Source organism: Podarcis melisellensis (genome assembly GCF_964234715.1).
Source record: "Podarcis melisellensis genome assembly, chromosome: 4".
In the NCBI taxonomy this organism is placed as follows: Eukaryota; Metazoa; Chordata; class Lepidosauria; order Squamata; family Lacertidae; genus Podarcis; species Podarcis melisellensis.
This window is the reverse complement of record NC_138531.1, coordinates 63,931,541-63,947,440: the sequence shown is the minus strand read 5'-3', so window position 1 is coordinate 63,947,440 and position 15,900 is coordinate 63,931,541. Positions and strand designations below refer to the sequence as shown.

At 49.4% G+C, this 15,900-nt stretch overlaps 1 protein-coding gene across 3 annotated transcripts; it reads right to left on the bottom strand.

Annotated features, from left to right (window-relative positions):
- Window positions 1-640: 640 nt before the first annotated feature.
- On the bottom strand, window positions 641-14,365 carry ADPRH (ADP-ribosylarginine hydrolase). 3 transcript variants are annotated; one of them, XM_081907894.1, is made up of 5 exons: window positions 14,158-14,287; window positions 10,496-10,686; window positions 9,828-10,143; window positions 3,881-4,241; window positions 641-1,286 (listed from the first exon to the last, which is right to left on the bottom strand). In XM_081907894.1, the coding sequence occupies exons 2-5, from the start codon at window positions 10,529-10,531 to the stop codon at window positions 887-889; spliced, it is 1,113 nt and encodes a 370-aa protein (XP_081764020.1). In that variant the 5' UTR covers window positions 10,532-10,686; window positions 14,158-14,287; the 3' UTR covers window positions 641-886. The 3 variants fall into 3 exon arrangements, with proteins under 3 accessions (XP_081764020.1, XP_081764021.1, XP_081764019.1); XM_081907895.1 differs by lacking the exon at window positions 10,496-10,686 and having other exon boundaries at window positions 14,158-14,365; XM_081907893.1 differs by lacking the exons at window positions 10,496-10,686; window positions 14,158-14,287 and adding an exon at window positions 14,001-14,138.
- Between the last annotated feature and the right edge of the window lie 1,535 nt (window positions 14,366-15,900).

Genomic DNA, 15,900 nt, shown 5'->3' with positions numbered 1-15,900 from the left:
TGGCAACTCTTCCCCCAGGTGGGATTGGACAACTGACTGAGGTAGGCGGAGACCTCCAGGTATCCCACCTGAGGGAAGGCAAAGCCTAGCCTATGCTGTTGGAGCCGCTCCAGATCTAGGGGCTGCACGCGTCCACGCAAAGGGCGCCCCCCGTTTTAAGCGGGGAGCGGTCATTCCCAATCTTGAAAATGTTCCACTCCCAATAAAGATCTAAGGAAAAATATTTGTAGCCTACAAAGTACAGTGATACCTCGGGTTAAGAACTTATTTCGTTCTGGAGATCCGTTCTTAACCTGAAACTGTTCTTAACCTGAGGTGCCACTTTAGCTAATGTGGCCTCCCACTGCTGCTGCACCACCGCCGCGCGATTTCTGTTCTCATCCTGAAGCAAAGTTCTTAACCCGAGGTACTATTTCTGGGTTAGCGGAGTCTGTAACCCAAGATACCACTGTATGGAACTTGACAGCAAAGTTGTCTCTGATACTAAACTCTCAAAGTCAAAGACCTGCGAAAACGCCACCAAAATATCTTTGTTCATGACAAATTTTAGAAATAATGGGCACAACTAGTTGCTGTGATATCCCCCACCCCCGCTACCTAAGTTTTGTGTTGTGCCACTCACATTTACACCACTGTCTCATAGGTTTCTCAAGTTTATTGGCCCACACTAATATTTCACTGATAATTTGTATCCAAGCAGACTTTACACTCGGTGTTAATGCTTCAAGTAAGAGCTCGTAAGAGTAGGCCTTTTATTTTGCTATATTAAAATCTCTTGACTTACTGCACTATATGTTTGGCAAGGATGAACAGCACCAGAGGCTACTGGTTAGCAACTTCCAGGTCTCTGCAGGGGACATCTTGCCTATAACATGCAAGTGTGACTTCACTGCCCTGCAGTCAAGCTCAGGTGATAGAGTTTCCTCGCTACTTTTTCCAGTCGGTCTCTATACTCAATTTCCTTATAGTTATTTGCATTGATGCCTTTGAAGCCGTGCATTGCCCCCCACCAGCATGCAGCCATGACCGCAGTGGAGTCACTGTCCCCACCATGGAAGAAACCCCTGTGAGCCAACTCAATCCAGTTCTCAGCACCAAGGATGGCGTCATACGCAATCATGGGAGCATCATGCCCACTTGCACCTCCCCAGCCAGAGTAGCTCAAGGACGTGTAGAATTCATCTCTCTCCTTCACACCATACACTTCGGGGAAGGATGGAGGAGATTTCCCATCTGAAATGCCTCTAGTTTCCAGGTACTTCTTCCATGTCCTTTCAAAGTAGTTCCTAAGAAACAGAAACCCATGGTATGTAAATATCTAGGATTTCATATTAAGACTGTACAGTGGTGCCCCGCTAGACGAATGCCTCGCAAGACGAAAAACCCGCAAGACGAAAGGGTTTTTCGGTTTTTGCGACGCTTCGCTAGACGATTTTCCCTATGGGCTTGCATCGCAAGACGAAAGCCCATAGGGAAATCTCGGGGACCTTTTTTTAAATGCTGGCGGTGGGGAGCAAAGCCTTCCCCCCCCTCCGGACTTCAGAAGAGGTCCAGGAAGGCCGGCGGGGGCGAAAGGCTTTGCTCCCCACCGCCAGCATTTTAAAAGCGGTCCGGGATAGCAGGGAAGCGCTTCCCGCTATCCCGGACGGCTTTTGAAGGCAGGCAGGGGGGGCAAAGACTTTTGCCCCCCCTGCCTGCCTAACCGGGGGCTTTTAAATCGCCCCGGGACTGTCCGGGGCGATTTAAAAGCCCCCGGACGGCTTTTGAAGCCTCCCCCCCCCGCCCGGCTTCGGGGCATCATCCCGATGCCGGGCGGTGGGGCAGGAACGCCTCCCCCAGCCGCCCGGCTTCGGGGCATCGTCCCGATGCCGGGCGGTGGGGCAGGAACGCCTCCCCCAGCCGCCCGGCATCGGAACGATGTCCCGAAGCCGGGCGGCCGGGCGGGAAAGCCTCCCCCCCCGCCCGGCTTCGGGGCATCGTCCCGATGCCGGGCGGTGGGGCAGGAAAGCCTCCCCCAGCCGCCCGGCATCGGGGCATCGTCCCGATGCCGGGCGGTGGGGCAGGAACGCCTCCCCCGGCCGCCCGGCATCGGGGCATCGTCCCGATGCCGGGCGGTGGGGCAGGAACGCCTCCCCCGGCCGCCCGGCATCGGGGCATCGTCCCGATGCCGGGCGGTGGGGCAGGAACGCCTCCCCCGGCCGCCCGGCTTCGGGACATCATCCCGATGCCGGGCGGTGGGGCAGGAACGCCTCCCCCGGCCGCCCGGCATCGGAACGATGTCCCGAAGCCGGGCGGCCGGGCGGGAAAGCCTCCCCCCCCGCCCGGCTTCGGGGCATCGTCCCGAAGCCGGGCGGCCGGGCGGGAAAGCCTCCCCCAGCCGCCCGGCATCGGGGCATCGTCCCGATGCCGGGCGGTGGGGCAGGAAAGCCTCCCCCAGCCGCCCGGCATCGGAACGATGTCCCGAAGCCGGGCGGCCGGGCGGGAAAGCCTCCCCCCCCGCCCGGCTTCGGGGCATCGTCCCGATGCCGGGCGGTGGGGCAGGAACGCCTCCCCCAGCCGCCCGGCTTCGGGGCATCGTCCCGATGCCGGGCGTTGGGGCAGGAAAGCCTCCCCCAGCCGCCCGGCATCGGAACGATGTCCCGAAGCCGGGCGGCCGGGCGGGAAAGCCTCCCCCCCCCGCCCGGCTTCGGGGCATCGTCCCGATGCCGGGCGGTGGGGCAGGAACGCCTCCCCCAGCCGCCCGGCATCGGGGCATCGTCCCGATGCCGGGCGGTGGGGCAGGAAAGCCTCCCCCAGCCGCCCGGCATCGGAACGATGTCCCGAAGCCGGGCGGCCGGGCGGGAAAGCCTTTGTCCCCCCTGCCTGCCTTCCCAGGGGCTTTTAAATCGCCCCGGACAGCGGAGAAGTCCTCCGCTGTCCCGGGCGATTTTAAAATGCCGCCCGCCAGAAGAGGTCGGGGGAAGGCTTTTTCCATAGGAACGCATTAATTGATTTTCAATGCATTCCTATGGAAAACCGTGCATCGCAAGACGAAAAACTCGCAAGACGAAGAGACTTGCGGAACGAATTAATTTCGTCTTGCGAGGCACCACTGTATTTGTATATGCCTTGTATGAATAAAAAAATAAACCCAGTATAAACTTAGAAAGTCTTAACATCCAGCACGTTTTGAGACCTCTGCAGATCAGGAAATGCTTTCTCTGTTGTAGTACATACGTACTTCAGGGTCAATGTTTCAATATTATACAGCAGGGCTTCAAAAACTTGGGTCTCCAGATGTTTTTGGACTACAATTGCCATCATCCCTGACCACTGGTCCTGCTAGCTAGGGATAAGGGGATTTGTAGTTTGAAAACAGCTGGAAACCCAGGTTTGGGGAATCCTGTTCCAGGGTAATAAGCAGCATCCATTTCCTTCCCCTCTATCTTGGTCACCAGCACAAGGAACATTACTATTATTTTTTGATTTTATATACCATTCTATACCCGGAGATCTCAGGGCGGTTCACAGAATAAAATCAAAATATAAAACCACAACATACATAATCAAAATAAAAACAAACCAACAGCTTCCCCCCAAAAAACTCCCCCCCCATTTTTTTTTTAAAGAGCATAGGATGCAAATTAGATCAACCAAAGACCTGGTTAAAAAGGAACTTTTTCACCTGGTGCCTAAAATATATAATGAAGGCGCCAGGAGAACTTCCCTGGGGAGAGCATTCCACAGACGGGGGGTCACTGCAGAGAAGGCCCGTTCTTGTGTTGCCACCCTTTTAGAAGAGGAGGTACACTTCATACTTTCTCAACATCATATCAGTAACTATTTCAATCTATCAGATGGCTTTTAGAACCTTCCGACTTCCAAAATATGTATTACTTACCAGCGCTGCAAGTTCTTCTCCACAAAGGAACCTGCCTTCTCGATATGGGCTTTTGCCATTGGCAGCACCTCCATGAGCCCTTTCCCCCACTCCTGGAGTGGCTTGCGATTTATGGCATAAGAAGTGAAGAGAGCAGAAGCCAGGGATCCAAGGTAGCCAGTAGGGTTGTGGTGAGTCATCCGACCGCTCTCTATGCTTACTGCGATCAAGTTTTCCAGCTCTTCTGGGTGACGAAACCTCAGTCCAATGCACATTGACCGCATGGCTGCACCACACCCTCCTCCTGTTTCAGAGAAGTCGGGTATCCAGCTCTCCGGCTTGTCTGGATCCAATCTCAAGGCGTATGCCATGCAGGTATCACCTAAGAAGGGTGGGAAAGGTGGGAAACTTGTACATCTGCCCTGATTGTTCATTTGCATCTCAGGCTGACCTGCAGTTAAGCATCCTCAACCTGGTCTACGCACAAGCACCAGGAAACAACTTTAATACTTTTGATCAATAAGCACTGATTTCCTGAGGTTTTAATAGGACTATCATGAATAACAAGATTTAATAACACTAATAACTATATGTATTAATAATGCTTTTTATCATTATTTCTTATTAATAATATTTATTACTAGTAATCTCTCATAAGGTTCCAGAGTGAGTTCTAAATGTGAACCCCAGCCCAGCCAGTAATCTGGTTGCTGCTTTTTTTGGACCAGTCGAAGTTTCTGAATCACTCGAGGGCAGCACCAGCACTGCAACAATCCACCGCATGAGAGTTACCAGAGCAGGGAGTCACCCTCCCTATGACACAGCCAATACTGCACCCTCCAGGTGTTGTTGGACTATAGGTCCCATTATTCCTGGCCACAGGTCATCCTGGCTGGGGATGATGGGAGTTGTGGTCTAACGTAATCAGGAGGGCGCCCTGTTGGCTCCCCCTGAAACAGATCTTGGGTTTGGCAGAAGGTGGTCCTTCCGTTTTGAGCTGAGCAGGAGCAGGGGGTGTTTTTTATTCCATAAATCTCTAGCGATCCCAATCAATGATGAATATTGGGAGGGGGGGTGGAAGGTTCCATCAAGGACCTCTGCCAAATTGCTATCAAGCAAAAAATAATGTCCCCTTTCTCCCCAGCCCATCTACAAGCAAACAAGTGCACTGTGGAAGTGGAAAAGAGGTGACTAGTGTACCCTTACCCCATACTAGGAAGGAATTGCACGGTGACAGCATGTTATAACTAGGAAACTCCCACAGCTCAGACATGTGAAACTGGCTGGGGTGTCTCCCAAGATCAGCTCATGTTCACAGAACAGACTCTTAAATCAAGCCTTCTGATCAGACAGGACTCTTCTTAGCATTCTTGAATTGCATCACCCAAGAGTTCATAGATACCAGATGCCCATCTTTAAAGCTGCCGCAGCTTTAAAGTTGGATTTTTTTTATGTATTGGCCTGCAGTTATTTAGGATATTCAATATGTACCATTAGGAAATTAGCATCATATCTAAACACACACAAGCTCTAAATGAAGTGAACTACATTCTTCCCAGCTACGTATAGACAATCTTTTCATCTGCTGTACAATCTTAAAAGCATTTCTTATGCTCCATTTGCATACCATGGTTCATAAGGAAAACAGATCCTTATATGTGTACCCAGAAACTGAGTCTTACAATACCCCATGGATGAGGCTTATTGTCATGTAAATATACATAGGATTGCAGCCTAAGACAGCTTGCTGACTTTTTCCTAGGTACATAAACATGTAAAGCTGTTGTCATGCTGCAGTTGCAGCACAACAACAGGTAGACAAGCAGCCAAGCAGTGTGGAGGGCAGGCAGCCCAGGCAAGCTGTTTTAAGGGGCAGAGGCGCTTCAGAAAGTAGTTTGGCCAATTGTTCTCTAAAGCGCTTATCCCTCTCTTTTAAAGGGGGTTGGGGAGGGAGTGGTGGTTTGGGTGAGCTGTGAAGGGATAGTTGAGGGGAAAAGGGAGGAGTGGGTAGGCAAGGGGAAGGCAGATAGGTTGGGTTGGCAAGTGGGGCAACAAACCCTGGTAATATAACTATTATTCAAATTCAGCTGTGACTGCTTGTACAACTATGCTCTCATTGTCCCCATTTGGTTGCTCCACCAACTTCAGTTGACACATTTTATTGCCCGTGTCCAGGAGAGAGACCGTAGATCAGTGGCAGAGCACATATTTGCCTGCAGAAGAGCCCAGGTCCAATCCCTTCCATCTCCAGGTAGGGCTGGGAACAACACCAATCCCTGGAGAACTGTCAGTCAGTGGAAATGGTGGATAGCCAGGGTGGGTGACCTGCAGCTGTTGTTAGACAACAGGTGTCCATGCTGACTGCAGCTGACGGGAGCAGCTAGAAAGCACCACTTTGGCTATTCCTGTTGTAGGCAGTACTAAGCAACATGGACCAATGGTCTTGACAGGCAGCCTTCGACATTGCAATTTTAGGTGCTTGCCAAAGGGATTTCAGGCTATCAGGAGTGCTATCACACAGCCCCCAGTCCCATAAGATATTTGTGGATTGTGCTAGCCTAGAGACTGGAGGATACACAAGGTCCCGCGCAGGTAGCAAGGTCTGAGTGACCGGCTGTTCTCAGCCTGGTACACAAACCTGAACCCATTGCTACCTTTCTGGTGGAGGACATGTGCTGCTTCTGCAGCACTAAGCTGTGCCACCAGCAGGGCAAAGACACTGATGTCTGGATTTTAGTTCCAAAATATGCAAATACAGTATGCATGCATACATACAAACATGATACACTGATGCTGCTACATAAGCAACATCACAGCTTCCACTTTCTGGAAGTCTAAATATGTAAGGAAAGTGCTATATAAATGTCAAGTCATCAACATGATTCCACACATCAGCTCGATAATGAAAGTACAGCTGAGTAATAACAGGAGTCTAGTAGTTTCGTCACCATATTCACACTAAGACCAAGTGAATTAATTACAGCACCAAAATTAGAACAGGGGATTTCCCAACTTATAGCCTGTGCCTGGCATTATACTCTACGTTGTCACAAATGTTCTCTTTGGTGACACTTTCATTCAAACTATTTTGTTTCTCTCATTCCCCCTTTCAAATGCATTTTCTCACTGTATATATTTAAGGGTTCATATGATGTATTTTCTATCCTTTGTGTGTGTGTGTGCTCCTTGTTACACCATGAAATTTCCAAGACAATAGTAATGTGGCTTAACAAGGGCAGTGTCACAGCTAAGCTTGCAGATAACACTGTGGGGCGTGTGGGTGTCCATGTCCAGAACTGCCTTGTTGCACTGAAGCACAAGTACATAAAACGTACTTTGTTGTTTTTTTAAAGTTCATTGGCGCAGTCCATGCTTCATTGGGCCTTCCAGTCAAATCAAGCCGCGGTGAGGTTGGCAAAGCAGCAGTGTCTTCCTGCTGAGAAAGCCTTTCCCAGGGACAGTGCAGGTAGGGGGATTCCCCCCCCCCAAGCCTTTTCGGGGTGGGGCAGTGGGGAATCCCCTGAATTTCACCAGTCTCTAACAGGTTTGAGTTTCACAATCCTCTTTCCCAGCTCAGTGTAGCAGGAAGCTCCACCCCTCTCAGTTTGGGGCTACAATGATCACACCAATGAACATTTTCCTGAAGTTATTTGCTATGGTACTTTTGCTTCGGTGCAATCAGGAAGTTTTCTGGGGAAGAACTACAGTTCAGCGGAGCAGCATATGCTTTGCATGCTGGGAAATACCTGTCTGGAACCATGGAGAGCCATCACCAGCTAGTCAAGTAGATAAGACTAAGCTAGATGGCAGCTTCCCAAGTGCAGGTAGGCAATTAATACATTTAAAGGCCTACCACAAGCTAGCAATGTAATAGCAGAAGAGACCTGGAAGGGAAGAAACGCAAGCCCAGAGGCCCAGAAGTGCTCTGAAACTCAGAAAAAGCACCCCAAATCAGACATTAAAAGAAAGCATAATGGGAAATGCTGGAATGCAACATTTCAGCAGCAACATCACCAGGATTTTCCGTGAAGTGAAGGAGTGGAAGTCGTCAGAAAACACCTAGTGCAGAAGCAACCCACTTTGCCCAGTGATTCCTTCTAACCTAGCTGGACTCAGGAAAAGTCCATTGCTTCTAAGAGAGACTTATCACCCAAATGCAGTCAAAAGGCAAACTCTGAATTGTGTTTCAGGCTCCTGTGATGGGTTCATAGCATCCTCGTGCATCATAATATTCCTTTTACAGAGCATATGGTACAACTTTGCATAGATAGATTCAGCCATCTTATTTTTTTATGAGCAGATGTCCTATGCAAATCCCGTTTTGAGCTGCTTATCATCTCTGGCACACTTGGCTCTTATGTTGTTGAAAAGCTCAGAATCCACAGACTGGAGTGCATACAATCAATACTTCCCAAATTCCCCATTCCAGCCACTGAAAATGTAACTCTGCCACACATGTAATCATCATCATAGGAGGGGAAAGTAACTGAAGAGAGATGGAAGAAAAAGGAAGCACACCTCTTCCTTAAAGTGGTTCCTCAATCTTGGAATGAAAAAAGCAAACAAATAAATGCCAACCTGCCATGCAGCCCTACTCTTGTTTCCTAGCTCTCTGGCAGGAGCTAAATACTTTGAAATGAAAGGCCCAGATGAGCTCATGCTTCTCACTGCAAAGAAACAAAGTGGTTCTTTCTGGAGATATATAGGCCTTTTGCCAACAACGGACAATATGTAGCAGCCAGCATGTTTACTGAATTAGGAGATACCCATTTCACAGAATGGGAGTGAACTAAAATATACTAGATTCTAAACAGAGTATATTTAGTGGGAAGGCTGGATGTTAACTCTTAAATCAGGGCTGGACGAATCTGTAACCTTAAAGATATTCTTGAACTACAATTCCCATCATCCCTGACAACTGGTCATACTGATCACGGCTGATAGAAGCTGCAGTCCAACATCTGGAGGATAACACACTCAATGTTTGTATTCTAAGTGGAAGAGCAAAGTGTCCTCCTGAAGATGGAAAGCTGAAGCAGAGGGAAAGTTGCTCATTGCACTGAGGTCCATTCCTATTGATATCAAAGTATGAGATGAGGTGAGCCAGAAATTGAGAGATTTGGCTACAGCCATGGGAATCACAGGTTCAAACCTCAGCACAGATTTGAAGCTCATTTGGAAATATAATAATAATAATAATAATAATAATAATAATAATAATAATAATAATAATAATATTTTATTTATACCCCGCTCATATTTTCATACAAAATATTAAAATGCCATCGTATCTCCACCTAGCCCACCTTGCACAGTGATGGTAGGGTATCACAGCCATTATTCTGGGCTATATGTCTCCTGTTTCATATCTGCATGCTGCTCTCCCTTTATAATGCAAGGGTGGGAAGCTTGCAGCCCTCTAGATTTCATACCAGCATGGCCAGTGGTCAGAGATGCTAACATCCTCTGGCAAGCCTGAAGGTCCCCACTCCCTGCTTTTATGAGATCTGACTAGAAAACACAGCTGAGCATTAAATTAATGAGAGCTGTAAAAGCTGACTGCGGCCACTGGACAGAGTTGTGAAAGGAACCCTTTCTAATAGTACAGTGGTACCTCGGGTTACATATGCTTCAGGTTACAGACGCTTCAGGTTACAGACTCCGCTAACCCAGAAATAGTACCTTGGGTTAAGAACTTTGCTTCAGGATGAGAACAGAAATCGTGCTCCAGTGGTGCGGCGGCAGCAGGAGGCCCCATTAGCTAAAGTGCTGCTTCAGGTTAAGAACAGTTTCAGGTTAAGAACAGACCTCCGGAACGAATTAAGTACTTAACCCGAGGTACCACTGTACTGCGGGACTCTAAGGCCTTTGGGAAACGATCATGTTCCAATCTGAACACATAGAACATGCATGATCCAGAAACTGCTGCCTTCTATTTTCATATGTTTAAAAGTTTAGGAAAGATTACCTGGAGCTCGTCCATCCATGTCATCCATGCAATCTCTGTAGTTTGTTGCAATGAGTTTATACAAGTGGGCTAAGTCTGGGTTTTCCCCAGCTGCTGCCAAGGCTTCAGCAGTAGCCAAGTGCATGACAGTGTCGTCGCTGACCCTCCAGCCTGCCACGTTGAGCTTGTTCAGGCCGCCCATTTTGGCCAACTCGCTGTGAATCTTCTCACCGCTGCGCACAAACTCCCATTTTTGATTGTAATAGCCCAAGGCGTCTCCAACGGCACTCAGGACCATGGCAGCCTCATAGTTCTCTTGCAGGCCCGAACACATGTTCTGTCCTCATGCAAAACAATAGTTTGCAATCAATAAAGCCTCTGATGAAAAACAGGTTAAAACTGCAATGTGGTCAAAATGTCTAAGAAAATCAATGTACAGTACACAAAGAGCAGGGATCCTGTTAAATATATTTGGTCCCTGCCTGTCTCTATAAATTCAGTCTCGTTCATGCTTGTGAGTGCTTGATATACATCCTTCAGAATCCTAGAAAGATCAAGCCTCAATCCTGCTCCCCCTACATATGTTTGATCCTATGAACAGTGCTCATGCACTGTCTGCATGATCAAACACCTGTACACAGAGTGCAGATGTGCAAACGAATGCGCATACGTCCAAGGGCAGGACTTACCATTGCGGTCCTGCTCCAGCTTAGGCCTGCTCCCATTATGTGTATACTTCCGGGTTTCGCCACACGCGCAGAAGCACTCTCTCGCGCTTCGCGCTTGTGCAGAAGCACTGCTCTAGCTGCGGACTTTTCAGGGTGCGAACGTTTTGATCATGTGAACAGTGCTGTAGATGTAACCTGCCACCTAAATCTGCCTGCAGGACATATACATTAAAAAGGTAACTTCTGAAAACAATTGGTATATATGCGCGCACACACTAGCTTTTAAACAGTATTTTAAATAAATCAATAAGCTTTCAAATGACCCAAGAAGTCACTCCTACAGATAAAGGAGAAGGGACTTTCTGATTCATTTTGGAGTCGTTTTTGAGACTTCCTTTGGGGGGGGGCGTTGTCACTCTATATTTTCTCTCAAGACTCCACTAATAAAGAAGGCCTGCCTACTTTATTTTGAAGCAACTTCCTGGTTCATTTTGAAGCTAGTTTCTTTTGATTTCCTGGTAGAAAAGCAATAGTCGCTCAGGTAAAATAACGGAGAAATCCAAGACTGTACTGCAGCAATGACTGGGCAAAAGTCACCCAAAATTAAAAGGTAGCAGCAATGATAGTGCATGTGCTTTCTAATACGGGTTTAAAGGTAAAAGGACCCCTGACCGTTAGGCCCAGTCGTGGCCGACTCTGGGGTTGCAGAGCTCATCTCGCTTTATTAGCCAAGGGAGCCGGCATACAGCTTCCGGGTCATGTGGCCAGCATGACTAAGCCGCTTCTGGCGAACCAGAGCAGCGCACGGAAACGCCGTTTACCTTCCCGTCGGAGTGGTACCTATTTACCGTATTTTTTGCTCTATAAGACTCACTTTTCCCCTCCTAAAAACTAAGGGGAAATGTGTGTGCATCTTATGGAGCGAATGCAGGCTGCGCAGCTATCCCAGAAGCCAGAACAGCAAAAGGGATCGCTGCTTTCGCTGCGCAGCGATCCCTCTTGCTGTTCTGGCTTCTGAGATTCAGAATATTTTTTTTCTTGTTTTCCTCCTCCAAAAACTAGCTGCGTCTTGTGGTCTGATGCATCTTATAGAGCAAAAAATACGGTATCTACTTGCACTTTGACGTGTTTTCGAACTGCTAGGTTGGCAGAAGCAGGGACCGAGCAGCGGGAGCTCATCCCGTTGCGGGGATTCAAACCGCTGAACTTCTGATTGGCAAGTCCTAGGCTCTGTGGTTTAACCCGCAGCGCCACCTGCGTCCCTAATGTGTTTAGTTTTATGCAATTTTTTTTTAATCTTAATTTTTTTTAATCTGCAGAAGCATTAAAAAATTCCCTGATAATACGAATGTGAATCCAGTGGAACCTTGGGGTACGTTATCCTCGGGTAACGTAAACTTCAGGTTGCGAAAGCGGCAAACCTGGAAGTGTTTCACAGCTCATGCAGGCGCAGAAGTGCTCTACACAGAACAGACACCTCTGGTTGCAAAATCCTCAGGATATGGCTGGACCTCCAGAACAGATCCTGTTCACAACCGGAGGTACGTTGTTCTACTAATGTTGTTCTGAGGAAGGGCACAGAACATTTGACAACTCTGCAGGGTAATCAAAGGCTGTTACCTAATCCCTTTCTGTTGGGTTGTTGTTGTTTAATGAAAATGCAGTTGTGGGGCAGTTAGATTGGTTTTAGTAGCAACATGGAGAGGAGGGGAGAGTGATTCATTGTTTTCCCAGCCATGGAGAAAAAATAGGGGGATTTCTGGCGGTGAGTTGCTGCTGGTGGTACAATCACTAAAATCAACACAATCATGTTAAAGGCTCACATTCCTTTTCTTGCTCCTAAAGGAAAGGGGAAAGGGCAGAATATCTACATCACTGTAGATATTGTGAGGTATGAATAATAAATACCTGCAATAAATGTTCTAAGCATGCTTCTGAACAATTCCATATTGGATTTTCCTAAACACGGTCACCTGCCTTTTGGTTACGGTAGATCGTAAGTCTCTTTTGACACAGACCACCCCCCACCCCCACTGCCATCTAAAATACCACACCCACTCTTGCACTGACTCTGGCAGCATTGCCACCGATTAAAGGTTTGTCTATCTGGTTTATATATCTCATGAAACTTGCATTCCTTGACCGTCTTAGGGTTGGCATTGCGGGACTCCAGGGCTCTTGCGCTTTTAACAGCAGTCAAAGGTTCAACAGGTTCAATAAACCTTTGCCAGTAGGGAAATGCAATTATGGGGAAAGTGTCACCTGTCGACATCCTGTGCCTCAGACATCATACAGTGTTATTTGCATGTAGCCCCCGATATATTTGGGGTGTGGAGGGAAACTCCGCTCGGCCCACAAGCGGTTACCAACGTGCATGTGATATAATGCTCCCGTTTTTTGGTTTTGTTTTTTGTTTTGTTGTTTTTTTTTGCAAGAGGGCCCAATTCACACAGTATGCGTGGGGCTTCTTCTTGGGAGAAAGGTGCCTAGGCTTGAAAAGCCTGGCTGCCATCCTAGGCGAGCTGCCTTGTTCTAGCTGGCCCTGTCACGTTTTCTTTCTGGCGGCTGTGGTGGTTAAATCCGGCTGCTCTGGGTAGAAATGAATAGCATTCCGCGACCATTTCCTGCCCTCTTCCGAGCAGGCAGCAGCTGCGCTTCCTCACGCCCCGTCGATTCCCAGCAGAAGGGAGTGCACCGCCCCTGAAAGATGACTCGCCCCTCCACCCCCAGCGCCCTGGGCTCGCCGCTTGACCCCTTCCTCATAATGCCCGGGTTTTAAAAAGGAGGGAAAAAATAAGGTTTTCCTTCCCACTCTACGCAAACTTCTGAGCTAAGGCAGCCGCCTCAGCCCACCGTCACCCATCCTTAACGACGGCTGCCAATGCAATGCAATGCAAACTTCGGAGTTAAGTCAACCCCCGTCAAAGAAGCGGGACCCGCCGAGGAGCAAAGTGCAAACTTCCCGGGTTTGGGAGATGCGCCACTTGGTTTGCCGTGACTCAGGCTGCACGGGCAATAAATAAAAACTAAAAGTAGAAATTGTGGAAAGATTTTGACAGATTTTTTTTCTGAGTACTTGGAATCAAAAGAAAGCAATTTTAAAGAACCGTTGTTGAACGAGTCCTTTCGAATCTGCTAGACAGAGCCAGGCAGAGGGCGATGACAAGTCGGTGTCCACCGCCCCCCCCCCCCCGATAAATCCATGGCTGCGATCCTAAGCACACAGCGCAATTGGCCTCTGCTCAGAAGCAAGACCTGTTCCGTTCAACGCCCCCCTCCACCCCCACTCCCTGGTGGGCGGGTTTGGGATTGCAGCCCGTTACTCGGCGGCTCCACGCTGTGGTGTGGAACTGGGGGTGGGGGCTTATCCACTGGGTTTAACTTACTCCGAGGCTACTACAACTCTGTGCCCTTGCAGCGGGCCCTGCTTGCGAGAAAGCGCTCCCTGGGGGTGGGGGGTTGCCGGGTTAAACCGGCCGTCTGATGCCTAGCCTGGATTGGGAGGGAAGAGCTTCGCGGGCCTTACTTCCGAGAAAGAACAGAATCGGGCGCTGCACGCTGCCGCCAGCACCAAGCGGCAGAAGCACAAGCCCAGGCGGGCGCCCCCTGAGTTGGGTCGGCTTTGCAAGCTCCCAAACATGGATTTGTTCGCCGCGCGAAAGATACTTGCAGTTGAGTTTTACCGTCGATGCAGGCAGAAGCCCGGGCAGGAAACCCCCTTAAAGGAAAGTGAAAGGGGAGGAGAGGCTGGACTTGCGCCCAAGCCGCGCAGAAACAGAAACAGCAGCCGCTGCAGCCAATCTCCGAGCGCCGGTCGTCCTCCTGACTAAATAGCTGGCTTGCGCTCCTTCGTCAGCAGCGAGTGAACTGGAGAGGAGCTACTTTAGGAGAGAGCGCGGGCGAAGAGGAGGGCCGATCCTAATCATGTGATCGCTTCTTCGGGGCTGGATTGCAAGCAGCGGGCGGCGGGGGGGGGGGAGATGCCTCTAATCTGTCGGTCAACAAACACGCGACTAGACGCCGTGTGGAAGCGAATTTAAGAGTGGAAATATGAGTAGGAAAGCGCCCCTCTTCGAGGCTGCACGATTTAAGACGCAGGGGGGTCTCTCTCACGCACACACACACAAATGTAAATTAAAATTAACGCTCAATACTTATTTATTAAATGTATATGCTGCCCGTCACCGGAGGATCACAGCGCGGATGAGAGTATAAAAACATAAAATAGGTACATCACATAATAACAAACAGAAACGGTGACTTCCCTTCCACTCCCGTCGCGTAGAATCTGATGGGATAGATTCAGGGGCGCCGACTTATAAAAAATATTGGGGGGGCCCATACCGGGGTCCTGCCCCAGGAAGTTTTCTAAGTTCCAATGTCAGCGGCGCCCAGCAGAGCAGCCCTCTCGGCCACGGCAGCCCGGCTCTCCCAGCCCCCGGGGGCCGCCCTCCTCCCTCGCGCACCCGCAGCGTTCCCGCCCGGGGAGGCGGCGCCCCCAAGGACTCAGGTTTGGTTGTACCTGAGAAGCCGAGCACCTTGGCTCCCAAACAAATCGGCTTCTGAACAATCGAAACCCGGAAGTGAGTGTTCTGGTTTTCAAATGATTTTTGGAGGGCGAACATCCGGTGCGGCTTCCGATTGGCTGCAGGGGGCTCCTCTGGCAGAAGCCGCACTCTGGTTTTCAAATGGTTCCGGAAGTCGAATGGACTCCCGGAACGCATTCTGTTCGAGAACCAAGGTACAGTGGACGCTCGGGTTGCGAACGTGATCCATGTGGGAGGCACGTTCGCAACCCGCAGTGTTCGCAACTCACATTGCTGCGTCTGCGCACACACAGTTTGTGATTTAGCGCTTCTGCGCATGCACAAGTGCCGAAACCTGGAAGTAACCCATTCCGGTACTTCTGGGTTTCAGTGCATCCATAACCTGAAAATGCTTAAGCTGAAGCATCTGTAACCCGAGGTATGACTGTATGTACCAGTCCTAAGGAACTGGCCAAGTAAGGCAATCAGCATCTGCAGGTCCCTTGACAGACAGGAGAGAAGCCACACTCTTGGATTTCTGTTGGTAGATGCCTCTTCCTGAGATGCTTGTATTATGCTAATCATAGAGACAGAAGGGACCCCAAGGTCATCTAGTCCAACCCCCTGCAATGCAGGAATCTTAGCTCAAGCATCCCTGACAGATGGCCACCTAGCCTCTCCCAGGGAGCAGAGACCGTCTGAACAGCTCTTATTGTCAGAAAGCTCTTCCTGATGTTGAGCCGGAAAAGTCTTTCAAAGCTGCTGCACACCTTTGTTTGGGGTCCTCCCCTCCTTGCAAATGTCAGTGGGAAGGAGGGCTCTGTTTCAACAGAAAAATAAAGATTCCCCCTTTCTTCCAGCTTCCACTCATTCGTCTCTGACTGATAATGGACTTGGGAG